Genomic DNA, 26,698 nt, shown 5'->3' with positions numbered 1-26,698 from the left:
AGGTTTAATGAACTATACTGTACTAAAATAGATAGTGTTTGCTTACCACAATTCATCTGAGGGCCATGTACCCTTCATTATACTGTAACTAGCATATAAATGTTGCATCTTCAGTTTTTTGATATAACCTCTTGCTGATTATTGCTTTTACATTATTTCTTATGAGACAATGTTAACATCTAAGACTAGGAATTTGGATTCCCAAGATACTGATAAAAAAAATGCTGTAATAGAAATTTCTGTGCTTCAGAGGTTTATAGAACTGGAGCTTCTTTTTATAATGCATGTTCTTGAAGCATTATATCCCTAAGGGCACTAATGGATGCTTTCCCCTTTCTCATTTTCTCATTTTAGGGAAACTAAAACCAACAATGGCATTCATGTTAGGAAAATTGAAGATTAAAGGAAACATGGCCCTAGCAATCAAATTGGAGAAGCTAATGAATCAGATGAACGCCAAACTGTGAAGGAAAAGACAAAAATATACATATCTACCACTAAGCTCAAAAAGTAAAAGGGCTCAATAGTTAAAATCTGTTTGTCTTCTCCACTATCAATTATAAAGATACTCATGCATGTTTGATCTGGAAAAAAATGGCATTTCTCTATCTGTAAGATTTGAAATTGTAATTAAAACAGCTAGCCAATCAAATATAAACTTCACTAAGTGGAATTGTAAGACATTCTGTTTTTTACAATTTGAGTTTTGCCCTGTGAGCTCTGTATCTCATTCACCATCTTTTAGGAAAAGTATTATGAGCAACCAATCAGGGTCAAGCAGTAAAACTCACTCTTTTCAAAGCTTCTTCCCATGTTAAAGTGGAACTAATCTGTTTTAAAATGTTCAATGTTGGGCTGTACACTAATGAAATCTTAATGATATTTTAGATTTTTATATAATTGTTTTAAAGATCTTCTGTAATGCACTTTCATAGAAATCACAAACTCCTTAGTAAATTCTATTTGTGAAGACTAAACAAAAACAGTTCATTTTGTTAACCAGCTTTCTAGGTATAAGTTATCTATAAGAAAATATTATTCTATTAAGGTTACTGGACCCAATTTCAACTTTGGGGGGAGTCCAACACGGACACCACCAAGTTAATTTGTGGACACTAGCAAGGTGTCCAAGAATTCAACTAAATCCTGACATTATCTACCCAGAGAAAACATTAGATTCCATGGGTTAAGGGTTCAATCCTACAAGATGGCCCCCTCACCTCCCTTTTCAGATGCCAGTCTCAAGCCCCAGGCTGTTTGATATGCCTCTGACCATCTGGCTACAGATTAGAGGTTCCAACAACCTCCTCCTTAGGTTTGATCATCATTTGCTAGAGTGATTTATAGAACTCAGGGAAACCCACACATTTACCAGTTTATTAAAGGACATGATAAAAGATATGAATCAGCATCCAGATGAAGATATACCTAGGGCCAGGTCCTGAACAAAGGAGCTTCTGTCCTCATGGAGCCTAGCTCAGAAACATCCTGGTTCCCCGAGCGTGGAAACTCTGATTTTGTGGAGTTTTTGTAAGAAGCCTTCATTATTACATAGTCATGATTGACTAAGTCTTTGGTCATTGGCTAGTTCAACCTCCCGCCTCTCTTCAGGGGTGGGCCTGAAAGTTACAACCCTCTAATCACAGGGTTGGTCTTCCTGGCAACCAGTCCCCACCCTTGGTTGCTTTCCAAAAGTCACCTCATTTACATAACAAAAGACAACTATCATTCTTAACATTTAAAAAATTGCAAGGTTTTTGGGAGCTGTGAGCCAGAAATTGTAGACAAAAGAGCAAATATATATGAGAAATAACGTATTTGGTCATTTGAATGACCAAATACGTTATTTCTCATAAATCACAATATTGCAATTATTAATTTTCAGATGCCAGTCAAGTAATTCAACTAATTGCAGTATATATCCTATTTTAAAGTATGTAAAAATGTCCCCAAATAGAATAATTTCTCTCCAGAAGTATGCACTTGGTCACAGTGTTTTGAAATGAGAACATAAGAATAAATGGTTATGGGGCTGAACAGCATGCCTCTCAAGTTCATATGTTGAAGTTAACCCCCAGTACCTCAGAATGTGCTATGTTTGGAGATCAGGCCTTTAAAAAGGTAATTAAAGTTGGCTTTTAGGGTAGGCCCTAATCCAGTCTGACTGGTGTGTCCTTAGACATAGAGGAAATTTGGACACAAAAGAGAGACCAAGGATGCACACCCAAAGGAGTGACCATGTGAGGACCAGCAAGAAAGCGGTCATCTTGCATGCAAGCCCAGAAGACAGGCCTCAGAGGAAAGCAAAGCTATCCACACCTTGATCTTAGACTTCTAGTCTCCAGAACTGAAAGAAATTTCTCTTGGTTTAACTACCCAGTCTGGCATTTTGCTTGGTAGTCCAGACAAATTAATACAATGGTTTGTCGTTCTTGAAAAAAGCTTAACTTAAAAAAAAATACTTGCTCAATGTATTTTATTTCTCATCTTCCACTCTATAATATTACTGTGCTACTTAGCAACTTAGCTAATTCTGACATTTCACAGAATCATGTTAAAAACTTTCAATCTTCATTTTACAAATGAGGAAACAGAAGACCACAGATGGGAAAGGACCAGTCCAAGTCCAAATTAACAGGCCCTATCCAACAAAAACCTTTCAGTACATTGGCCTTGAAAAGAACTTGAAGACCTCACCTCCCCATCCATGAGCCCGGATGGATTGACTTTGGGGAGGCAATCTCACTTCCTTTGGCATGTCCCAGTGATTTCTAGCCATGTGAGGATTTCCGTCAGATGTTGCCAGAAGGCTCCTTTTCTACACAAGTTTTCTAAAGACTTTTTCTTTGCATTCTCCAAACGGTCTCAAAGCTTTGGGAAAAGAAAAAGGAGAAAATGTTGTGAGGCAGTAATGCCAGTTTCTAGTCACTAAAACATGAACTTGCTAACTAAAGGCCTTTAGGATATAGGAAAACAATCTTTCCATAAGACCCTGGTTTTCACGTTAAGTAATTGATAAATGGAGTTAGATGAGGTCATCTGCAGCCCCTTTATTAACTATCTGCCTTATTCCATCAGAAATAAAGGTGGGCACACCTACATTCCCGCAGCCGCCTCTCTTGCCACATCCCCCAGCTGCCTCAATGGATTCACATGTTCCCTTGTCTTGAATCTTCTCCATTAAATGCAGTCAAATTGTAGATCTTACCAGAAGTTTTGAGTGGCCATTTTGTGTGCTGCCCAGAAGCCAATGGAAAAGTGTGGAGGGAAATTATGCCTTTGGGTTTTTTAGTAATTGAGTAAAGTTCTTTAGACATTTTTAGGATGGTTTGTTGCTAGTAATACTGTATTTCAACAAATCCTTTTATATAGTGCTCTTAAATAATCCTCAAGCGGAAGGAAAAATGTCTTTTTCCTTTATCTATTTTAAGTTCTCAGCTGGGGCCCTGTAAACTAGACTAACAAAAGAAAGATTAATAAGAAAATTGAAAAGAACTTTTATTAATATGTGCCTTGTACATATACATAGCAGCATTCAGATGAGGGGTGGTCAGAACTTGAGCTTATATAACATCTTAACTATAAGTCCAGGGAAAGGAAATTCCTGGCAAAATACCTCTAAAAACTGAAATCAGTCAAAGGGAGAAATAAAGTTTAAAATCTATTTATTGCTCACAAACTGCAGTCCCAGGCCCTCTCTTTCCTGCTCCAGCAGAAGCAAAACCGGCCCTCCCTGTCAGGTACAGATAAGCCCTCAGTTGCCCAGGTAATTACCCACTGATACGGAGATGAACTTCTCTCCACTCCTGAGGAATGATGCAAATGCACTAAAGCTGTACTTCTTTCCACCTCTGAATACCTATATACATTTTTAGAGCTGTGGGTAAAATTGTTGTTTCCAGAATATTTCCCCTGGCTTTAGTACATATGCATATCAACAGGTGCTCAAGGGTGGAGAGAAGTATAGCTTTAGTGCATTTGCATCATTCCTCTGGGGTGGAGAGTTCATCTCCATATCAATGGGCAATTACCTGGGTAACAGAGGGCTTATTGGTACCTGAAGGTGAGGGGGAGGGCCCCAGACTGCAGTTTGTGAGCAATAAATGGATTTTAAACTTTATTTCTCCCTTTGACTGATTTTGGTTTTTAAAGGTATTTCGCCCTGGGATTTCCCCAGACTTACAGAGCAGTATCAAGACAAAGGAAAAAGATTTTTGAGTTTCTAGGGTGGCAAATTGTGCAAAGAAAAATAAATGGATTGTGTAGTAAGAGTATGTTTAGTTTTGTTAAGAAATTACCAAACTGTCTTCCAAAGTGGTTGTACCATTTTGCATTCCCACCAGCAATGAATGAGTGTTCCTGTTGCCCTACATCCTGGCTAGTATTTGGTATTGTTGGTTCTGTGGATTTTGGCCATTTTAATATGTGTGTAGTGGTTATCACATTATTTTAATTTACAATTTCCAAATGACATAGGATGAACATCTTTTCATATGCTTGCTTCTAAGTCTTCGGTGAGGTTCACTTTGAATCTTTGTCTGTTAGGTCTTAGCCCATTTTTAAATCAGGTTCTCTTATTGTTGCATTTTAAGAGTTATTTATACATTTTGGATAATAGTCCTTTATCAGGTATCTTTTCCAAGTATTTTATTTTTCCAGTCTGTGACTTTCTTCATTCTCGTGACATTGTCTTTCACAGATAAGTTTATTTTAATGAAGGCCAGCTTATCAATCATTTCTTTCATGGATCATGCCTTTGGTGTTATATCTAAGAAGTCATTGCCATACCCAAGTTCTTCTAGGTTTTCTCTTATGTTATTTTCCAGAAGTTTTATAGTTTTGTGTTTTACATTCAGACCTGTGATCCATTTTGAGTTGTTTTTGTGAGAGGTGTAAAGATTTTTTTTTTTGCACATGTATATCTAGTTGTTCCAGCACTGTTTGTTGAAAAAGTTCTAAAAAGATCCTTTGTCACCCAGAGAACAGGCTGGTGATCAGCTTAGGCGCAGGGGGGTGAGGGATGAGTGAAATAGGTGAAGGGAAAAAAAATTAGCATGTTTGATATCTGGATATGGGCAGTTGTTACATGAGTGTATATATGAGTCAAAATTCACCAAGCTGTACATTAAGATTTGTGCATTTTGCACATACCTCAAATAAATAAAAATTTTAAATAAGTTATAAAAAAGCTTCTTTGTCAAAGATCAGTTGACTATATTTATGTGGTTTTATTTCTAGCTCTCTATTCTCTTCCACTGATGTTTTTTCTTTTATCAATACCACACTACTTGATTACTGTAGCTTTATATTAAGTCTTGAAGTCAGGTACTATCAGTCCTTCAACTCTGTTCTCCTTCAATAGTGAGTCGGCTATTCTGGGTCTTTTGCCTTTCCACATAAACTTTAGAATTACTTTGTCAATATCCACAAAATAACTTTCTAGGATTTTGGTTGGCATTGTATTGAATCTATATAACAATATGGGACAATATTGAGTCTTCCTATCTATGAACATGAAATACCTCTTCATTTACTTAGTTCTTCAATAACTTTCATCAGAGTTTTATAGGTTTCCTTATATAGGTGTTGTACATGTTTGGTTAGAATTGTACCTAAGTATTCAGTTTTTAAGGTTGCTAATGTAAGTGGTGATGTATTTTAAATTTCAAATTTCACTTCTTTATTGCTGGTATATAGGACAGTGATGGAATTATATATTAACCTTGTTCCCTACAACCTTGCTATAATCATTTATTAGTTCCAAGAGGGTTTTTCTTTTTGGTCAATTTTTTTAGATTTTCTACATAGACAGTTATGTCTTCTGTGACCAGAGAGTTTTATTTGTTCCTTCCCAATCTGTATGCTTTTTATTTTCTCTTCTTGTGTTACTCTGTTAGGACTTCCAGTGTGATGTTGAAAGTAATGAGAGGTGACATCCTTGCTTTTCTCATGATCTAGTGTGAAAGATTCTAGTTTCTCACCAGTAAGTATTATGTTAGCTATATGTTTTTTGTATATATTATTTATCAAGTTGGAGAGTTGCCCTCTCTTCCTGGTTTATTGTGAAATTTTATCACGAGTGGGTGTTGGGTTTTGTCAAATGCTTTTTCTGCATGTATTGATCATGTGATTTTTCTTCTTTAGCCTGTTGATGTGGTAGATCATATCAATTGATTTCCGAATGCTGAACCAGCCTTACATACCTGGGATAAATCCCACTTGGTTGTTTTTATGGTCTGAATGTTAGTGTCCTTCCAAGTTTCAAATCTTAACATCCAAGATGATGACATTAGGAGGTAAAGCCTTTTAGAGGTGAACAGATCATGAGGGTGGGGACTTCATGATAGGGAGTAATGCCCTTATAAAAGAGACCTCAGGGAGCTAGCTGGTCCCTTTCACCATGTGAAGACACAGCAAGAAGACACCATCTATTGACCAGAAATCACGCCCTTACCATACACTGAATCTGCCAGTGCCTTGGTCTTAGACTTCCTATACTCCAGAACAGTGTGCAATAAATTTCTGTTGTTTATTAGCTACCCAGTCTCTGGTACAGATGGTCCCCAACTTATGATGGTTCAACTTGTGATTTTTCAGCTTTATGATGGTGTGAAAGTGATACTCATTTAGTAGAAACTCAGTTCAAATTTTGAATTTTGATCTTTTTCCAGACTATGGATATATGGTATGATGCTCACTTGTGATGCTGGGCAGCAAGCAGTAAGTTGTAGCCCCCAGTAAGCCACACAATCAGAAGGATAAACAATGGATACACTTAAAATCATTCTGTACCCACACAACCATTCCATTTTTCACCTTTAGTACAGTATTCAATAAATTATATATTTTCAATATGTTATTATAAAATAGGCTTTGTGATACATAACTTGCCCAACTGTAGGCTAATGTAAGTGTTCAGAGCGTGTTTTAGGTAGGCTAGGCTAAGCTATGATGTTTGGAAGATTAGGTATATTAAATGCATTTTTCTACTTAAGATATTTTCAACTTACAGTGGGTTTATTGGGACATAACCAGTGTAAGTTAAGGAAGATCTGTATTTTGTTATGGTAGTCTGAATAGGCTAAGAACACTTGAGGTAAGTAATTCTTTTTATACATCACTGGATTCAATCTGCTAATATTTTGTGGAGAATATTTGCATGTGTTCATAAAAGATAGTGGTCTATATTTTCCTTTTCTTGTGATGTCTATGGTTTTGGTATGGGCTTCATTGAATGAGTTAGATGTATTTTCTCTGTTTCTATACTCTTAAATAGACTATAAAGAATTGGTAAAATTCCCTCCTTAAATGTTTGTTAGAATTCACCAGTGAACCCATCTTGACTGGTGCTTAATGTTTGGAAGGAGGTTAATTATTATCTTGCATTTTCCCCATCTGTTTTATATATCTTTTTCTTCTCCAACCTTTTTCCATTTCATTCTACCTTCCATGTAATGCAAGAATGTCACACAACTTTCTATTACCCATTTGCATCCTTTGTATTATTTTTATCAAATTTTATTTCCATGTTATAAACTACAATGTATTAATTTTTGTTAAACAGTGGATTAACTTTTTAAAGACTATAAAAAAGTCTTTTAAATTTACCCCCCATATGTTTACTATTGATGGCACTGTGAACATATCCATCACCAACTACCTAAACATTAATATATCCAAAATTTTCCTCCTACTCCTCTGTAGTTATTTATGCCCATCCTCCACCCCATTTCCAACAACTACTGATCTGTTTTTCATCACTAAAGATTAGTTTTCATTTTCCTACAATTATATAAATGGGGTCATACAGTATATGCTCTTTTTTGTTCGGCTTCTTTCAATTTGGACAATTACTGTGAGATTTATTCATGTTACATGTATCAATAGTTCATTCCTTTTATTATTGCTAGGTAGTTTTCCATTATATGGATATGCCACAATTTGTTTATGCATTTACCTGCTGACAGACATTCAGGTTTTTGCAGCTTTAGGCTATTATAAATAAAGCTGCTATGAACATTGAGTCCTTGTATGGTCTTGTATGGAAGGGTATGGAATGGCTGGATTCTATGGTGGGTATATATTTAAGAAATTGCCAAACTTTTTTCCAAAGTGATTGTACACTTTACATTCCACTAGCAATGTACAGGATTAAATTTCTCCACATTTTCTCCACTTGATACACTTACTCTTTTAAATTTTAGCCATTATAAGTGTATTGTGGTATCATATTATATTTTAATTCTCATATCCCTGATGATGTTGAGCATCTTTTCATATGCTATGTGCCATGTGTGTATCTTCTTGGTGAAGTGTCTGCTCAAATCTTTTACCCACGTTTTATTTTGCTGTTTGTTTTCTTATTGTTGAACTTAGGAAGCTCTTTTTTATAGTCAGGATACAAATCATTATCAGATATTTGCAAATATTTTCTCCCTTTCAATGACTTGTATTTCCATTCTCTTATCAGTGATTTAGGAATAACAAAAATTTTTAATTTTTGGTTCAATTTATCAATTTTTTTTCCTTTTATGGGTCATGCTTTTGTTGTCACAATTATGAAATTTTTGTCTAACCAAAAACTTCTTTTGGAAGTTTTATAGTTTAAAATTTTGCATTTAGGTCTATTATCCATTTCAACTTAATTTTTGTACATGGTGTAAGGTGTGGATCAAATTAAATTTTTCTGATTAGGGATATCTGATCATTCCAGCATCATTTGTTGAAAAATACAGATTTTAAAAAGATCTTAAGAGAGCTTTAGAAATGAAAAATATAAAATTGAGGGTGCCATTATTGTAAGGTTAATGAAAGGTATTTTATTCACATCAAACTCCAAAAAGTAGTGAAACTTAAAAGTATATACAATTGACCATATGTTTATCTGAGAAACCACCAAATGACTACAAGGCAGTCACTTCCTTGCCATCCCTATCCCTGTAGAATGTAAGAATTTTAATTCTCTCTGGACATTTCACATAAATAGAACCATAAAATATATGGTCTTTTATGACTGGCTTCTTTCCCATGGCATAATGTTTTCAAGGTTCATCCATGTTGTAGCATGTATCAGCAGTACTTCATTATTTTGTGTGACTGAATAATACTCCACTGGATGGATACACTACGTGCTATCTGTTCATTCATCAGTTACTGCACATTTGGGTTGTTTCCACTTTTTTACTATTATAAATTATACTGTGAAGGACATTCACCTACAAGATTTTGTGTGGACATATGTTTTCACTTCTTTTGGGGAGATACCTAGAAGAATTGCTGAGTCATATGGTAATTTTATGTTTAACTTTTTGAAGAAATTCTGTCTTGCAAAGTGTCTGTACCATTTTACAATCTCACTAGCAGTAAATGAGGGTTCCAGTTCTTTACATCCTTACTAACACCTGTTGATGTCTGTCTTTTTTACTATAACAATTCTGGTGAGTGTGTAGTGATATCTCACTGTGGTTCTGATTTGCATTTTCCAACTGGCTCTATTTGATCTTTAAGATTTTAGCTCTGTAGTGAAATTCTCCATTCTGTTATTTATGTTCTTGAACATATTCATAGCTATTCTAAAGGCTATATCTAATAACTACAATATCTGGATCATGTGCATATGGCTGTATTATCTTTTTTCCTCTTGACTTTTGTTTTGGTTAACCAGGCTTTTTTCTTAGCATGTTTGGTAATTGTTGGTAGAATGCCAGACATTGTGTATGAAAAATATAAAGGCTCTTCAACCAAAGATTTATTTTCTTCTTCTTTTTTAAAAATTTTCTCATACAAGAATAGTTTAATAAGGCAAAAGTATATGCTCAGGGAGGGAGTATGGCATGCTCCAGAGATGAGCAGCCAATTTATTTACTTCTTGTAGTAAGATAGATAAATTGAAAGATCACCTTGATCTAACCAGGGACTGAAATAGTTGAAGGCTGTTTTAAGCATCATTAGTTCTCTTTCTCATTTGCATTTCTCTCAGGATGTCGTTCTTCAAGGGTCTCAACTGAAAGTCTGAAGTGTTTACCAGGGCTCCTGCTTCCTATTTCTTTCTAGCACCATGACACTGCCAAAGATTTCTGCTCAGATTTTTTTTTTCCTCTTAGCAGCTGCTTTCTGCTTAGTTTCCTGGCTTCTTGCCCCTTGCATGTGCAGAATAGGAGTCAGCACTGCTTTGAGGGGAAATGGCATGTAGAGTGATTGACTGCTTTTTCTGAGATTGCCTTTTGTAAAGGAGCTTGGCCTCTCAAGTCCTAGCTGTCTTGACAGATTTGACCTCCAAATTTTCTATCTCTAGCCCAATCAGACTGTCTTAAGCTCTAGGATGCCTCTCTGTTTGTTTTCTCTAGTCTTAGACAGAACTCAACAATGTCCTGAGAAGAAAAACGTGGCTGAAAATATAGGGTTCACTTCAATGTTTCCCTGCTTCCTGGGGTTTTGGGACTCTCGTCTGGGTTGCATCAGTTACTCTAAAGTGTTTTCAACAGCTTTTTCCTTTTTTCTAATCTAGCTTTTGTAATTTTTAGTGGGAAAATTAATTTGTTCAACAAGGTATCCATCATAGCTGGAAGACTGCATCAGTAAAAAAATTTACCATCATGGAAATATCCTTTAAACAAATGGGATTGTGCTTAAAATTTAATTATGGTAAAAAAACATATAAAACCCTCATAACCATTTTTAAGTGTACAGTTCAGTTCTATTAACTATACACTTCACATTGTTGTGTAACAAATCTCTTGAACTTTTTCATGTTGCAGAACTGAAACTCTATACTCAGAAAACAATTTCCCATATTTCCCTCCCTCTTGGCAACCAACATAATACTTGTTTCCATGATTTTGACAGCTCTAGGTATCTCATATAAGTGGAATCATATAGCATTTGTCCCTTTGTGACTGGTTTATTTCACTTAGCATAATGTCCTCAAGGTTCATCCACATTGTAGCACTAGGCAGGATTTCTTTCCTTAAGGCTGAATATTATTCTGTTATATGCACATGCCACGTTCTGTTTACCCATTCATCTATCCATGAATATTTGGACTGCTTCTACCTGTTGGCTATTGTGAAAAATGCTGTAGTCAATATGGGTGTGCAAATGTCTCTTCAAGTTTCTGCTTTAAATTCTTTTGGATGTTTACCCAGAAGTGAGATTTCTGGATCAGACAGTAATTGTATTTTTAGTTTTTTGAGGATCCTCCATACTGTTTTCCATAGTGGCTGCACCGTTTCACATTCCCACCGCAGTGCACAGGGTTCCAATTTCTCCACAGGATTACATATTTGAAATATGTGGCAATTAACTGCCTTTTTTGTTGTTGGGGGAGAAGGGGTTATTGGATAGACATTGTTTTGTCAAAAATGTTTACAGTCATTTTTTAAAAAATTTATCCTAGACCAGAAGGAGTGTTGCTAGATCAAGGTGTTAATCCTTTCTCCTTTGTTCAGAAGTTAAGTCCTTTTTTTTTTTTTGCCTGGGTCATTTTCTTCTTTCCCTTCACCTACCCCAAGTGTAGAAGGGACTGAGGTTCTCCTGTCACAGTTAGGATGAGGCCAATATGTGAGCACCACATATGGCTGACATACGCTTTAAACCTTATTTATTACCATCATTATTATTTTGGACATGCTTAGTGCTGTGATGTAGCAGAGAGTTAAGTGCATGGAGTCTGGAGTTGGCCTGCCCAAGATGAATCTGGGTTCCTCCGGCTACTATGATCTTGGGCAGATTTCCTAATTTCTCTGTGCCTCGGTTTCCTCATCCATGAAAGAGCAATGCTTAACAACACCCACCTTATAGAACTCTTAGGATTAAATAAATTAATACTCACTAAGCATTTAGTGTAAACCCCAGAGAGTTGTTATGAAAGCGTTTGCTAGGTAAAATAAAGGTGCAGAGCGCCCAGGCAGCACGCAGCAAGTCCGGTCTTACCTCTGCTGTGCCGAGCCGTGTAGGTAGTATTGTTGTGTGCTTCCCCGGTCTCGGTGTGCTTTAGGTGTCAGAAAGCGGCCCGGCTCGCTCCACGGGATGGGTGCATGTGTTGTAGTTGGGTTAGGAACTTCCACTGGGCAGCAGTGACTGTGGGTAAGTACGTCTGTCGGTCGGAGTTGTTCTTGCACATTCCTAGCGGTGAAGGTGACTTGACTCAGTGCCTTAAAACAGGTGTCACACAACTGACGAACGGAGCGGGTTCTTGCAAGGTCTGCTCCTTGCGTTTAGGTGGAGCTGTACGGAGCTCCGGGGTCACCGGGAACCGCGCCCCGCGCTTGTGGCCGGAAGGGGTGCTGCCCACTTCAGATCGTAGCGGGGATCGTGGGTTCCACACCTGTCGTGGTGCAGACACCGAGCTCGTGCGCGTGGGTGTGTGGCGCGGGGGGGAGTCGGTCCACACCTCCTTGGGCAGCGACGAACACGAGCTCGGTGTGCGTCGTAGGAGGTGTCGTTACACACTTCCTGTGGGTCTTGCGGACCACAGCGCGTTTCCGGTGCCGGCTGGAGCCCGGGGTCCGAGCCCCCGCCCCGCTCGCCGGCTCCGCCCCCCCCGCCCCCCGCCTCCCGCTCGCCGCGCTCCGAGCCGGGCGCGCGGAGCCCGGGGCGCTCGGAGCGGCGCGCGCGGGTCGGCCGAGCCAGGCTGGCGCCCCCGCTCCCGCCCCGCGCCTCCGTCGGCCGCCCGTCCGGCGCCTCCCCGCGCCGCTTGCCTCTGCTCCCCGGCCCTCCGGCCGCTTCCCGCCTCCCTCCGTCCCGCCCCGTCCAGCCCGGGCTGCCCGGCTCCCGCAGGCCCCCCAGCCGCCCGCGTTCCTATGGACAGACGCACAGACACCTGCAGGTGGGTGAGCACCCGCGCGCGGGGCGGGGACGAGCGCGCCGACGCTGCGACCTGGGCCGGGGAGCCCCTTTGTGTGGGGGGCGGCCGTGCCGGGGTCCGTGCTGCCTCCTCTTCGGTGGCCAAGCGGTGACCTGGCTGAACCCTCCTTTTGTCTCCTCGGGGGGTGGGAGGTGCGGTGGGGAAGGCCTGGACAGTCAGGGCAGAGCCCCTGGCGGCCGGACGCGGCCGGCGAAGGCGGGCTTGGGAGTGTGAGGGCTGAAGAGCCCGGGCGGCCAGGCGGGCTCCGGCGGCCGCGGCTCTGGCTGCCTTTCCCGGGCCGCCCGGCCGCCCGGCATCTCCTGGGGCCGCGGGCGCGCTGCGTGCGTCTGGCTCGCCTGCTCCGGCTTTTGAGTCTGTTTGAGGTGGGAAAGAGGGCGGGAAGGAGAAAGAAAAGATCTGCCCCCTTAGTTTGCAAGTCTTGGGATGTGTATGGAGAGAGAGGGAGAGAAGTGGTTCGGGCTTTGCCCGACTTGCTTCTCTCGCGGGAGGCACGCTGAGGTGCGTTTGGGGCGTGTGTGAAGGAACGTGCATCGCTTGTGTTCCTTATTTATTGTTTCTAACGGAGGAGGGCTTTCTCCGAAAGGCTCTTGTTCCCCCTCCACCCCCGCCTTTTCTGAGGCTGCGCACAGCGATTTGTGTTTGTTATCAAATACATCGAGAAATGTATTCTCCTGGGAAGAAGGACGTTGGGCTGACCAAATCAAATCAAAATCAAACCAAAATCAAAGAATGTTTTTGGTTTTCAGGTGGCTTGCTTGCTTGCGTTTTAATTTTATTTGTTTAAGGTTAGGTAGAGACTTAAAGGTAAAAAATAAAAGAATACGACTGTGACTTTTACATGTATGTGTATGTTAAAGTTCGGGAGTAAAGTTTTGTTATTTCCCAGACTCCTTAAGATAAGCATGTCAGGCTCTGCTACTCTGTTAAACGGTTAACAAGCGAGTCAGATAGTGACAGCTTCCACGGTGGAGGTTACATTGGAATGCAGTAAACAATTATCTAGCTTTCCGCCCAGGCCGAAACCTTTATTTTTGCTTGTTTTAGATGTGAAATCCTTCACAACATATGGAGAGAACATGAATGTTAGAATTGATATTTTTTCTCTCCGCGATAGTACTGCCTCTATTTTGTTCTTTGTATTTATGTGATATATATATATATATCCCAAATATCGGATTGAGTGTTTTTGAAGAATACCATAGGTGATAAATATTTCTTATTTATCTGGCTGAGTTTCTTATGAACAGTTGATGGGTATTTGTAGATACTCAAACAGTAAATGAAGTTGAATAAACACCCACAAAATTATTTTTACAGATTCAGATTTTTAATTCAGGTTGGATATTTATCTTTTATTAATCTCAATTTGCTGCTTCTGGAAACTTTTTTTCCTTTTGTGTAAGACTTCACAGTAAGAAACTTAAATTTGGCAGTTACAAAGGAGATTGAAAACAGTTTTGGAGCTATTCAGTTATATGTACAGCTCTTTGTAGATAACAGAGGCTTAAAAAATTGTGTAAACGAAGAAAAAAACATGGTGGAACAATATTTGTTACGTAAGTTTTCATCAAGTAAGATACAGAAATTCATCAGAAAACAACGTACAATTTAGTGCAGTTTTAATTAGGCAAATAGGTTTTTGTTATAAAGAGGAGACAGTATGCCTAAAATAGTGGTCTTTTTCTAGGAGAAAATATATATCCTAGATTCTTGCCCTACTTACATTAACAGATAAATATTATTGCATGCCTAATTTTGTAAATGCCTATAATGTACGTTTTTGTACACTTAAAACCTAGAGGAGGCTACATCTAACATTGGTCTTGCCAGCCCCTTTGAGTTGATCAAATGTTACCCCTGCTTTGATTTCTGGGTTAGATTAGATACATGAATTTAAAATCTGCACCCAGCTCAGTGCATAGAGCCAAGTGCTGATAGGCCCTTGAGCAAGGTTCCTTTTCCTTTTCCAGTAAGGATGGCCCGAAGAGGATAAGTACTGAAATTTGTTCAGGCTTTATCATGAAGGGTGGAATGGAGTTCGAAAACACTCCAATTTTCAGCTCTTGGAAAACACCCTTCATCGATTCTTAGAAATATTTAAAAAAGATAAACTAATAACTTGATTTGCTTATTTTTGTATTTATTTACAGGGCTGTTGATTGCAGGGATATGGTTTAACAAAAAGTCGCTGTGTGAACTAAACGTTAAGAGAGTGTGGCCTGTGTTGAGAATTGCTTTGTAGAGTTGTAGTTGTGCCTAACAATTTTCTGGAATTGGCAGTGTGCTGTCTATATAATGGGTTTGGCTAAAGAGATTATGAGGACTGGCTAAAAGATGACAACTATTTTTCTGTTTTTGTTTTTATTTTTGGCTGTGAAATGTAGATATGAATTTTTTGGTTTTTGTATAATAAACAATAATTTTTTAGTGTAATCAGAAGCAATCCAGAGAACCTTACGTAATTTCAACTGATTTCCCTTCTCGTAGGTTGAGGAAGGCATATAAATTATTTTTCACTTTCCATAGTTGAAGTTTTTTTGCTGGTTTTGAGACCATGACAAATAAACACTACTTCCAGAAATCCTTAATTTGTGTAAAGTTAGATTTTAAATATAGCTGAGTAATGTAATGTGACATTTACCAGTTTCTTTTTTTTAAACACTAAGCTGTCCGCAGTTAAATTTGATAGGTTTTAAAATCCATAGACTTTTCTATCCTTTTCATGTTTGTTAGTTATCAGTGTGGTAGTATTAAAGGAAACTCAAAATGGCCATTTTAGGTTACCTGGAACCCTCAAATGACTAGTATATTTATTAGTAATAACCAAATGGAAAGCTGAAAAGTCACAATTTTATTCTTTTTAACAGATAAGACTTTCAGGTCCATTTTTTTCGTCTAGTTTTTGTAGCCTGCTGGGAGGCTGGTCTGACTGAGAGGTGTGCACAGTGACCTCTCATTCCAGCCTTTATAGTTATGCGTTGTTTAAGAAAGCACAAACCCTTGCTGCTTGCCGAAAATGCAGAATTCATTCTTGGATTAATATTCTACCACCAGATGTATGAGGCTGGCTCTAAGGAAGCTTTTTCTCTTAAATACTGTCAAAAATAGAGAAGCTGAAGATTGGAGGGAAGCCATTTATTTTGAACAGTTTATTTTCTGACAGTTTGTGTTTGTAAAGAAACCTGTTCATAATATTTACTTTCAAGATCTACATAGCTGCCTGAAGAAGACTCACAGGTTTCTTTTTTTTCCTTTATAAAAGTTTCCACAGAGCTTAGCTCTTATGTGTTACTTCTGACTCTGATGCTTCTGATTAGTTGATTTATGGACTTTATTTACCAGCATGATTGGAGAATTCTTTTGCTATACTGAAATTGCACTCTGCCTGTGCTCTGGTCTGTTTCCTAGGTAACAAATGCACTGCATAGATTCCATAATGAGGACTGTGGTTGACTAGTTACACTGCGAATTCTGTTGTTTGGTAAAGCTTAGTCTCAAATTCAAATAAAGGTCAAGAAACCAAAAGTACTGAAAATGCAAATTTTTGAATTTTATTTTGTATCCAGTGTCAACAAATTTAATATGCTTTTCTGGAGAAAAGTCAGCTATGCAGCAGTATTTAAGTTTGTTTTTTAAAGTCTTAGACATTTGGAGAGCCTTTTGACATGGCTCTAGTGATAAAGATGTATTTCAGAAACACTTTATCGCACTTAAAATAATGTAGAAAACAGAGATGTGGTCTATGACCAATTAGTAATTGGTCCTTTTGTTTTGAGAGAAAAATAACATGTATGTCTCAAAAGACTTAAATTGTGCAGCTTAGTGTGAACTGTAACTTTAAAAAATTTAAGACATTGAAACATTTAAGAAACTTTAAAAGAGGTTAAACATGTAAAAAGTGAACATTTTTACTCTAGCATTTTTTTCTTTCTGATCTGCCTGAACTTTGGCCTGCTCAGGACCAGGGAAGCAAGTCTCTTTAGGTAGCTGCAAGTGGAGAATAGCTTTCCTCTTCACTTCATTCCCCTAGTGAAATCTGTTGCCACTGAAGCTCTAGATTCAGGGCAAAAAGTAATGATGTATGCAATTGCTAGTAATTATTATGTTTGTTTAAGAAAAAAACGTGTAAAGAACCAGAATTCCATTAATACCAATTGCAAATATCTTTTCATTTGATGCCTAGAAATGTTTTTTTGTTTATCATCAAGGATTCTGTTAACTGAAATATATATTTTTAATTCTTTTGAATTCTAGAAAACTATTCAGAATTGCTTCCATTACTTTTCCTTGCTTGACTGGATTATTTTTGGATTATTTACCTTTTTAGTTAATTTTCATTTCAGAAATAGGACACATCTTGGCTGGATTCTCTTTCTTATTGATTTTCGTCAAAACTGACATTGCTTTAACCTTTTCTGTCCTTTTTGTAATTGCAAATATTGTATCTGTTTAATTTTACCTTTTTCCCTCGTAAATATTGACTATTTTAAGAAATTTTATCACTGCATTATTTAAGGCATAATCACCACATATTAAAAGGTCTGCTTTCTTGTTATGAGACTTCATACTTCTGGGAAGTATTCAATGTATACAGCTACAAACTGACCATAGGCACTTGATATTCCACAAGCATTTCACATTGAGCATGCTCAAAACTTGTCTTATCTTTCTCTTCAAATCTGTCTTTTCTCATATTCCCTAGCTTAGTAAATGGTGCTACCTTCCATCCATTGTCTCTGTCCAGATATTTAGGAGTTATCCGTGAATCCTATTTTATTCTCCATCCCATCTCCCATATATAACAAGCCTTTAGACCAGTCAGTTCCTGTTCCACAAGATTTCTGAGTTCTATCTTTTTGCCCCTTACACATGATACACTACTCTGTCACATTTGTCCATCATTAACTTGTTTCTACAGATAAATATATTCAGTGGGCAATACAAGTCCTTGTGCTAAGTGTTCTGTAATCATCATCTGATGGTCTGAAGCTCATTGAATTCTCATAAATGGCTCATGTGAATAGTATTTCATGTCTTTCATCTTTAAAACTTTATCTCTGGCTTTTATATTTGAAGGTTATTTTGGCTGAATATAAGTACTTGGCTCACATTTCCTTTCTTCATAAATTTGTTACTCTGTTATTGGATTTAGCAAACTCACTCTGTAAAAGGCCAAACAGTAATTATTATAGGCTTTGTGGGCATGTCACAATTATTTAACTGTGCCACTGCAGTACAAAAGCAGTAAGAGAGATTATGTAAATGAACAAGTATGACTGTGTTCTAATGAAACTTTATTTACAGAACTAGACAGTGGCCTAGATTTGGTCCACAACCTTAGTTTGCTAAGTTCTGCTCTATTGTATTCTGGTAAAAAGTGTTGTTTTGAGAGTCTAATACCAATATGATTTTCTTTCCTTTTTTAAGTGACTTAGTATCTGTTTGCTTAGATGCCCAAAGGATTTTTTCCTTAATCTTTAAAGGCCGATAATTTTACTAGAATGTGTAGTGTCTATTCTCAGTTAATTTTTCCAAATACACAATGTGTTTTATTATGTTGGCTCAAATATTTTTTCATGAATTTTTTTCTAATCAATTACAGATTTTAGTATTTATTCTGCTTCATTTTCTTTTTGGGGACTCTCCTAGTACATGTGTGTTCAATGTTCTTTGCTTGTCTATCTATACCTTTCTTCAAATTCTTATTTTTTAATACTTGCTTTTATTCTGTATTTTTTTCTTTTTTTTCCTTTAGTTTCTTTAGTGCACTTCCCATGGTATCTGTAGTCTAGTGTTTCTAGTTTTGTCTTCCTTTCTGAATTTTTTTCTTTCCTGTTCTCGGTGCCCTGAATGGTATCATTTCTGTTTGTAAAATGCTTCTGTTATTTGGCCATTCTCCTTTCTTTTATTTAGATTTTCTATTTCCAGTTTATACTTCTTTTCATAGCTTCTGTTATATTCTTAATTTCTGAAAAATTATATTACAGTTCTCATCCACTTTATGGATGTATTTTTGTGATGTGCCTTCATTGGCTGTTGGTTCTTTTTTATTTCCAACCTTTTTTTAAGTCACAGTACCTTTCATAGGATTACAATGCATTCTTTTCTCTTGTTCATGTTTAAATTAGATGGATTTACCTGTACTTTAGGAGTTTTCTGTGATGGGGGTGGGAATATTTTTCTTAGTTTCATGGTTCGGAATTTTCTCCTTTGTTGCACTATGTGAAGTATTTAAACATATGGTCAGTCAATTAAAATCAAAATGAGATACCATTGCACACCCATCAGAATGGCTAAATGAAAATGATGAAAAATACGAAGTGTTGGCAAGAATGTAGAGTAATTGGAATTCTCATACACTTGCTATTAAAAGTGGGAAGTGGAACCAAAATATAAGTGGATGCAGTTTGGAAAGCTGTTTGCCAGTATTTACCAAAGCTGTTCATGTGCATATCCTATGATCTTATAATTCCCCTTTAAGATACCTGCTTAGAATGTTTTCATTAATACTTGTAATAGCCCCAAACTAAAGTTCTACCCAAATAACCTTCAGTCTTATATGTGGTAGAGCGTTACATTGATGGCCCCAAGTAAATCACATCTCCTGTGTCTACACACTTGTGTTGTCCCTTTTCTACAAAGAGTTTGATTTTGGCTGTGTAACTTACTTTGGCTAATGGGACATTAGCAAGTATGGGGCAACAGAGACTTGATAAATGCTTTCACAATGGGGGGAAATACTGCTCTGAGACAATAATATAAGGAAATATTCTAGTAAGAGAGGTCGGATGGAGAAAAATTGAGGTGCCATAGCTGATGACCAGTACTGACGGCCAGATGTATGAGTGAGGCCATCCTTAACCTTCTAGCTTGATCCTCCATCCAAAAGCAGCCACATGAACAAGTCTAGATAAGCTAGGAGAGAAAATGCCCAGATAACCCACAGAATTGTATGAAATAAGTAATTGTTTTAGGCCACTAAATATTCAGATGGTTTGTTACATAACACAGGTAAATTGACTCAGAATGGATGAATAAGACATTCACACAGTGGAATACTAGAGCATTAAGAATGAGCAATCTACAACTGTATGCAATAGTATGTATGAATCTCACGATACATGTGTTGCTAATGAAGCCAGACACAAGAGTTCATACTGTATGCTTCCATATATATAAAGTCCCCAAACAGGCAAAATCAGTAAATTCTGTTTAGAGGCCGGAATAGTGGCTACCCTTAAGGGAGCAGTGACCAGAAAGGAGAAAGTGGAGGCTTCTGGGGTGCTCGTTGTTTCTTGATCTGGCTGTGGTTACATAAGCATGTTCTGTTTGTGAAATTGTTGAATATCAGCAAGTTGTTCACTTTTTATTTCCCTTCTGGTTATATATTACATTTCAACATAAAAGGAAAAAATGTCCTCTTTATTTCTCCTCCTCTTCGATATTCTGTGAGATTGGCCTCCTTATTGTATCTCCTTTATCCTTAGCATCATCTTTCATTGATTTGGATTTTAATTTCAACAGTTTTCTTCCTAAGGCCTTTTTGTTGGTAGGTCTCCAAGGTCTTGTCATCTCCTCTAGAAACCTGAGAAACTTTACTTTTCTCAGATTCAATATCATTTAAATGGGGTCCTCTCTTTTTGAAAGTATTGTTGGTAATTTATTGTTCACCAGATTTTACAATATCAGAACTCTTCTTTTTCTCCTCTCACCTGCCCAGATACTGGTCCTGTCTGTATGAGTCCTATTTTCATGGATGCTTTAGCTTCGATCACTCTTCTGGGGTTCAGGGGGCTAGACCTTGTTGGACATCTTGTCTTTTATTATCCCAGTTTTCCGTGTGTGTGTCTTTCCACTGCTGTAATCATAGATTCATCTGTAGTTGTAAGGGATAATATATTCTTTGCATACTTTGCCCAGTTTTCCTTCATGGTAACATTATTGTATTCCCCCCAAATTTATATATTGAAGCCCTAACCCCCAATATCTCAGAATGTGACTGTATTTGGAGCTAGGTACCTTAAAGAGGCGATTAAATTAAAATGAGGCTCTTCGGGTAACCCTAATCCAATCTGACTGATGTCCTTGTGTGAAGAGGAAATTTGCATACAAGAAGAGATGCCAGAGACAACAGAGGAAAGACATGTGAGGGCACAGTGAGAAAAAGCTATCTGGAAAGCAGGGAGAGAGGCTTCAGAAGAAGCCAAACCTACCAACATCTCTTTTGGGGGGTTTCTAGCCTCCAGAACTGTGAGAAAATGAATTTCTGTTATTTAAGCCACCCAGTCTATGCTATTTTGTTATGGTAGCATAGCAAACAAATACATTGGCATTGATACATCCACCACTTTCATTCAGATTTCTCCTTTTACTTGTACTCATTTGTTTGTGTGCATTAGATTCAATACAATTTTGTCACTAAGCATAATTCCCTGGAGATTCTAGGTTGTTGCATGCATCAATAGTTTGTTCCTTTTTATTCCTGATTAGTAGCCCATAGGTGTACGATGGTTTATTTACCATTCATCTGTTGAAGGACATCTGGGCTGATGCCATTTCTTGGTTTTAACAAATAGAACTGTTAATGAATGTAATATTTAATTTCTCTGGGACACATACCCAGAAGTGTAATTGCTGTATCATATGGTAATTATGATTTAATTTTTTAAGTAACTGCCAGACTTTTCCAGAGGGACTGTGCCATTTTATACTCCCACCAGCAATATTGTAGGGATGCAGTTTCTCCACATCTTTGTCAGCATTTGTTGTCACTGTTTTTTATTTTAGCCATGCTGATGCTTATGTAGTGATATTATGGTCTTAATTTATGTTTCTCTCATGGCTGATGTTACACATCTTTCCATGTGTGTATTTGCCATCTGTATATTCTCATCTGTGAAATGTCTCTTTATGTCTTTTGCCCATTTTCTAATTGGATTTTTTTTTCTGTTTTGAGAGTTCTTTATATATTCTAGATACTAGTCCTTTGTCATATATGTGGCAAATGTTCCAATCTATAGCTTATCTTTTAATTCTCTTCTCATGGGTTTTCACACAACTAAAGTTTTTTTATTTCAATTTTACCAATTTTTCCTTTTATGGATTGTGCTTTTGGTGCATCAAGTCTAAGAAATCTTTGCCTAGCCCTAGATCCCAGAAATTTTCTCCTTTGTTGTTTCCTACAAGTGTTTCAGTTTTAAGTTTTATAGTTAAGTCTATGATGTTAATTTTTATTTAAGGTGTGAAGTTTAGGTTGAGGTTCATCGTTTGCCTATGGATGTCCAACTGCTCCAGCCCTGATTGTCAAAAGAACTGTCCTTCCAAGAGTTATCCTTCCTCCATTGAATTGCTTTTGCACCTTTGTAAAAAAAACCAGCTGAGCATATGTGTGGGTCTGTTTCTTGGTCTGCTCCATTTGTTTATATGAGTAGATTTGAAGAGAGTCCAAAAGTAAGCCTTTGCTCCTCCTATCTTGCTTGTTTCGAAGTCCTTATTCATTCTTAAGTATGATTTTTTTTGTTATTATATGGAGAACTATTTTTTTTCTTCTTGATCAAAGTGGACAAATACCTGTGTAGGTTAAAAACAAGGTAAGATTATTAACAGCTTTTCAAGTTTATCTGCCTTATAATACAGTGATAAATTGATACATATTTGTTGAAAAGAGCTTAATTTTTTTCTAAATTACTTAGGTTGTGAACGTTTTCATGACAGTTCTGGTTCAATAATAGACTTTGTTTATCTGACATCTTGAGAAAACAAGGAGCTCTACATTAGTGAATTTCTGGGTAACTTAAGTTTATCTCCTAGACAAAAATTCAGTTTTAATCATTTTTAGGGAAAATATTCCTCACATGTAGCTTAAGTGGAGGTGGGAAGTCACAGTTTTGGAAATCTACCAAAGTTATCCTTTTCTGGCATCTGGATGAACACAAGCACGTACAGAGAAATTTCCAAGACTTTTTTCTCTCCCTAGAAAATTACAAGTTTTTTGGCTTTGATGTTTTATAATTTCAGACCAGTTTTCCACAACTAGTGCAAAAAAGGATTCATCCTCTCAACTGAATGGATGAATCTTTCAAACTCAAATTCACTGATGTACCAAAAACAGCCTTTGAAGATTTTTGTGAAATTTTAGCTGAATGTGTTCCATTCTAGCTTAAGAGCAGCATTTTAAGGAATGTTCTGTTTTTGAAAGCTTAGCAGTCATATGATGGCCTAGTCTTCTTATATTTACCTTTTGAATATACTCAATGGATATGAATATATTCAATGAAAAGTATGTATTTTTATAAATATGTTCTGCCAATGAGTATATTTTGTTATGAATAATATATTTAGTATATTAATATATTCTTGATGTGTAACATACTGTTTTTTAGCTAACTGGCTAGCTTCTCTCTAACAGACAAAATTGATAACAATGTATTTCCTTTATACTTAGCATTTTTCTAGTGCTGTGTTAATATACTGATAAGGTATAAAATCTAATTTCATTTAATAATGTAATTGCCTCAAGAATTTAAGATTTTTCCTATTAAAAATTATTTTTGAAATCAGAATGCATCCTATAGATTTACTTTAATATCTTTCTGGTTGATACCTTCCTGTTAACCATACAAATAGATAATTTTATTTGTCTGAGCATACTTTTGGCTTGAGAAATAAAGATAATGCATAAGAAGAAACAATTTTTTATACTTTTTAAAAAATTAAAGAATCATTGATAAACAGTGTTATGTTGGTTCCAAATATACAACACTGTGGTTCAGCAGTTACTTATATTATTAAGCCCTCCCTCCCTCTGGTACTGTAACTATCTAGCAACATAGTAAGATGTTACAGAATCATTAGCTGTATTCTCCATGCAGTACTACTGTCCCTGTGACCAACTTCTTTTGTGATTTTGAATTATTGTGCTCCTTTATCCCGCTCCCACTCTCCCCCATCCTCCCCAACCCTTTCCCCCTTGGTAACCACTAGTCCCTTTTTGGTGTCTATGAGTCTACTGCTATTTTGTTCCTTCTGTTTTGCTTTGTTTTTATACTCCACAAGTAAGTGAAATCATTTGGTATTTGTCTTTCTCCATCTGGCTTGTCTCACTAAGCATATTATCCTCTACATCCATCCATGTTGTTGCAAATGGGAGGATTTATTTTTTATGACTGAGTAATATTCCACTCTGTATATGTACCACATTTTCTTATCCATTCATCTGTTACTTAGGTTGCTTCCATATCTTGGTTATTGCAAATAGTGCCATGAGAAACATAGGGGTGCATATGTCTTTTTGAATCAGGGATTTTGTTTTCTTTAGGTGAATTCCTAGGGATGGAATTATGGGTCAAATGGTATTTCTGTTTTCAGTTTTTTAAGGAACCTCCATATTGCTTTCCAGAATGATAGTACCAATTTACATCCCCACTAACAGTGTAGGATGGTTCCCATTTCTCTGCATCCTCACCAGCATTTGTTATTTATTGTCTTTTGAATGGTGGCCATCCTCACTGGTGTGAGGTGATAATCTGTTTGTGGTTTTAATTTGCATTTTCCTGATGATTAGCATTGTGTGGAGCATCTTTTCATGTGCCTGTTGGCCATCTAAATTTCTTCTTTGAAGGTGTCTGTTCAGGTCCTGTGCCCATTTCTTAATTTGGTTATTATTTTTTTGGGTGTTGAGGCATATAGTTCTTTATATATGGATGTTAACCCTTTATCAGATGGTCATTTAGAAATATTTTCTCCCTTACTGTAGGATGCCTTTTTGTTCTGCTAATGGAGTCCTTTATTGTGTAGAAGCTTTTTAGTTTGATGTAGTACCACTAGTAAATTTTTTATTTTGTTTTCCTTGCTCAAGGAGATGTGTCCAGGAAAAAGCTGCTCATGCTTATATTCAAGAAATTTTTTTTGCCTATGTTTTCTTCTAAGAGTTTTATGGTTTCATGACTTACATTCAGGTCTTTGATCCATTTTGAGTTTACTTTTGTGTCTGTAGTTAGACAGTAATCCAGTTTCATTCTCTTACTTGTAGTTGTTCAGTGTTCCCTAAACCAGTTGTTGAAGAGGCTGTCTTTTTCCCATTGTATATTCATGACTCCTTTATCATATATTAATTGACCATATATTGCATGGACTTATATCTGGGCTCTATTCTGTTCCATCGATCTATGGGTTTGTTCCTGTGCGAGTACCAAATTGTATTTGATAACTGTGGCTTTGTAGTAGAGCTTGAAGTCAGGGAGCATAATGTCCCCAAATTTGTTCTTCTTTCTCAGTATTGCTTTGGCTATTTGGGGTCTTTTGTGGTTCCATATAAATTTTAGAACTATTTGTTCTAGTTCATTGAAGAATGTTGTTAATATTTTGATAGGGATTGCATTGAATCTGTTAATTGCTTTGGGCAAGATGGCCATTTTGACAATATTACTTCTTCAAGAAGAAACATTATTTTTGCTAAAAATGAAAAAATTTAATTCTATATAATTTTTTTGAGAAAGACATACATATATGAAAAATTCACTTTGGCTATGCAGAAATTAAAACTTTAAAACTTTTCTTTAAGGGTTTCTTCCCTTTTAAAAATATAAAAATTTTTTTATTTTACTATCATTAATGTACAATTACATGAACAATATTATGGTTACTAGACTCCCCTTATTATAAAGTCACCACCACGTACCCCATTACGGTCACTGTCCGTCAGTGTAGTAAGATGCTATAGAATCACTACTTGTCTTCTCTGTGTTATACTGCCTTCCCCGTGTTCTCCCCGCCCCACATTATACATGGTAATTGTAATGACCCTTTTTCCCCCTTACCCATCCCACCCATCCTCCCAATCCTTTTCCCTTTGGTAACTGTAAGTCCATTCTTGGGTTCTGTGAGTCTGCTGCTGTTTTGTTCCTTCAGTTTTTGCTTTGTTCTTGTACTCCACAGATGAGTGAAATCATTTGATACTTGTCTTTCTCTGCCTGGCTTATTTCACTGAGCATAATACCCTCTAGCTCCATCCATGTTGTTGCAAATGGTAGGATTTTTTTTATTCTCATGGCTGAATACTATTCCATTGTGTCTGTGTACCACATCTTCTTTATCCATTCATCTACTGATGGACACTTAGGTTGCCTCCATTTCTTGGCTATTGTAAATAGTGCTGCGATAAACATAGGAGTGCATATGTCTATTTCAAATTGGGCTCCTGCATTCTTAAGGTAAATTCCTAGGAGTGGAATTCCTGGGTCAAATGGTATGTCTATTTTGAGTTTTTTGAGGATCCTCCATACTGCTTTCCACAATGTTTGAATTAATTTACATTCCCACCAGCAGTGTAGGAGGGTTCCCCTTTCTCCACAGCCTCGCCAACATTTGTTGTTGTTTGTCTTTTGGATGGCAGCCATCCTTAACTGGTGTGAGGTGATACCTCATTGTAGTTTTAATTTGCATTTCTCTGATAATTAGCAATGTGGAGCATCTCTTCATGTGTCTGTTGGCCATCTGTATTTCTTTTTTGGAGAACTGTCTGTTCAGTTCCTCTGCCCATTTTTGAATTGGGTTATTTGCTTTTTGTTGAGGCGTGAGAGCTCTTTATATATTTTGGACATCAAGCCTTTATCAGATCTGTCATTTACAAATATATTCTCCCATACTCCCTTTTTGTTCTATTGATGGTGTCTTATGCTGTACAGAAGCTTTTCAGCTTAATATAGTCCCACTTGTTCATTTTTGCTGTTGTTTTCCTTGCCTGGGGAGATATGTTCAAGAAGAGGTCACTCATGTTTATGTCCAAGAGATTTTTGCCTATGATTTTTTCTAGGAGTTTATGGTATCATGACT

General features: G+C 37.1%; 3 protein-coding genes across 9 annotated transcripts in view; 2 read left to right on the top strand and 1 right to left on the bottom strand.

The window, feature by feature from the left end:
- HSDL2 (hydroxysteroid dehydrogenase like 2) overlaps window positions 1-673 on the top strand; it is a 55,537-nt gene extending 54,864 nt beyond the window's left edge. For both annotated transcript variants that reach the window (XM_073226100.1, XM_073226093.1), the window contains exon 11: window positions 355-673. In XM_073226100.1, coding sequence (XP_073082201.1) covers window positions 355-467 — 113 coding nt within the window. In that variant the 3' untranslated portion in view covers window positions 468-673. The remainder of the gene's footprint in view (window positions 1-354) is intronic.
- The window catches only part of LOC108389895 (uncharacterized), a 56,277-nt gene extending 42,243 nt beyond the window's left edge, over window positions 1-14,034 (bottom strand). For 4 of the 5 annotated variants that reach the window (XM_073226107.1, XM_073226114.1, XM_073226108.1 and 1 more), the window contains exons 1-3: window positions 12,821-14,033; window positions 11,932-12,123; window positions 2,698-2,871 (exon numbers count right to left, since the gene is read on the bottom strand). In XM_073226107.1, coding sequence (XP_073082208.1) covers window positions 12,052-12,123; window positions 12,821-13,396 — 648 coding nt within the window. In that variant the 5' untranslated portion in view covers window positions 13,397-14,033 and the 3' untranslated portion in view covers window positions 2,698-2,871; window positions 11,932-12,051. Of the gene's footprint in view, window positions 1-2,697; window positions 2,872-11,931; window positions 12,124-12,820 lie in introns of all 5 variants that reach the window. The other variant, XM_073226121.1, reaches the window with a different exon arrangement.
- Window positions 12,575-26,698, top strand: part of KIAA1958 (KIAA1958 ortholog) — a 165,937-nt gene continuing 151,813 nt past the window's right edge. The window contains exon 1 of one of the 2 annotated variants that reach the window (XM_037027370.2): window positions 12,575-12,826. The gene's annotated coding sequence lies outside the window, so the exon portion shown is untranslated. The remainder of the gene's footprint in view (window positions 12,827-26,698) is intronic. The other variant, XM_037027368.2, reaches the window with a different exon arrangement.

This window comes from Manis javanica, chromosome 2 (assembly GCF_040802235.1).
Source record: "Manis javanica isolate MJ-LG chromosome 2, MJ_LKY, whole genome shotgun sequence".
In the NCBI taxonomy this organism is placed as follows: Eukaryota; Metazoa; Chordata; class Mammalia; order Pholidota; family Manidae; genus Manis; species Manis javanica.
The sequence above is the reverse complement of the archived record's forward strand: the minus strand, read 5'-3'. Positions and strand labels throughout refer to the sequence as shown.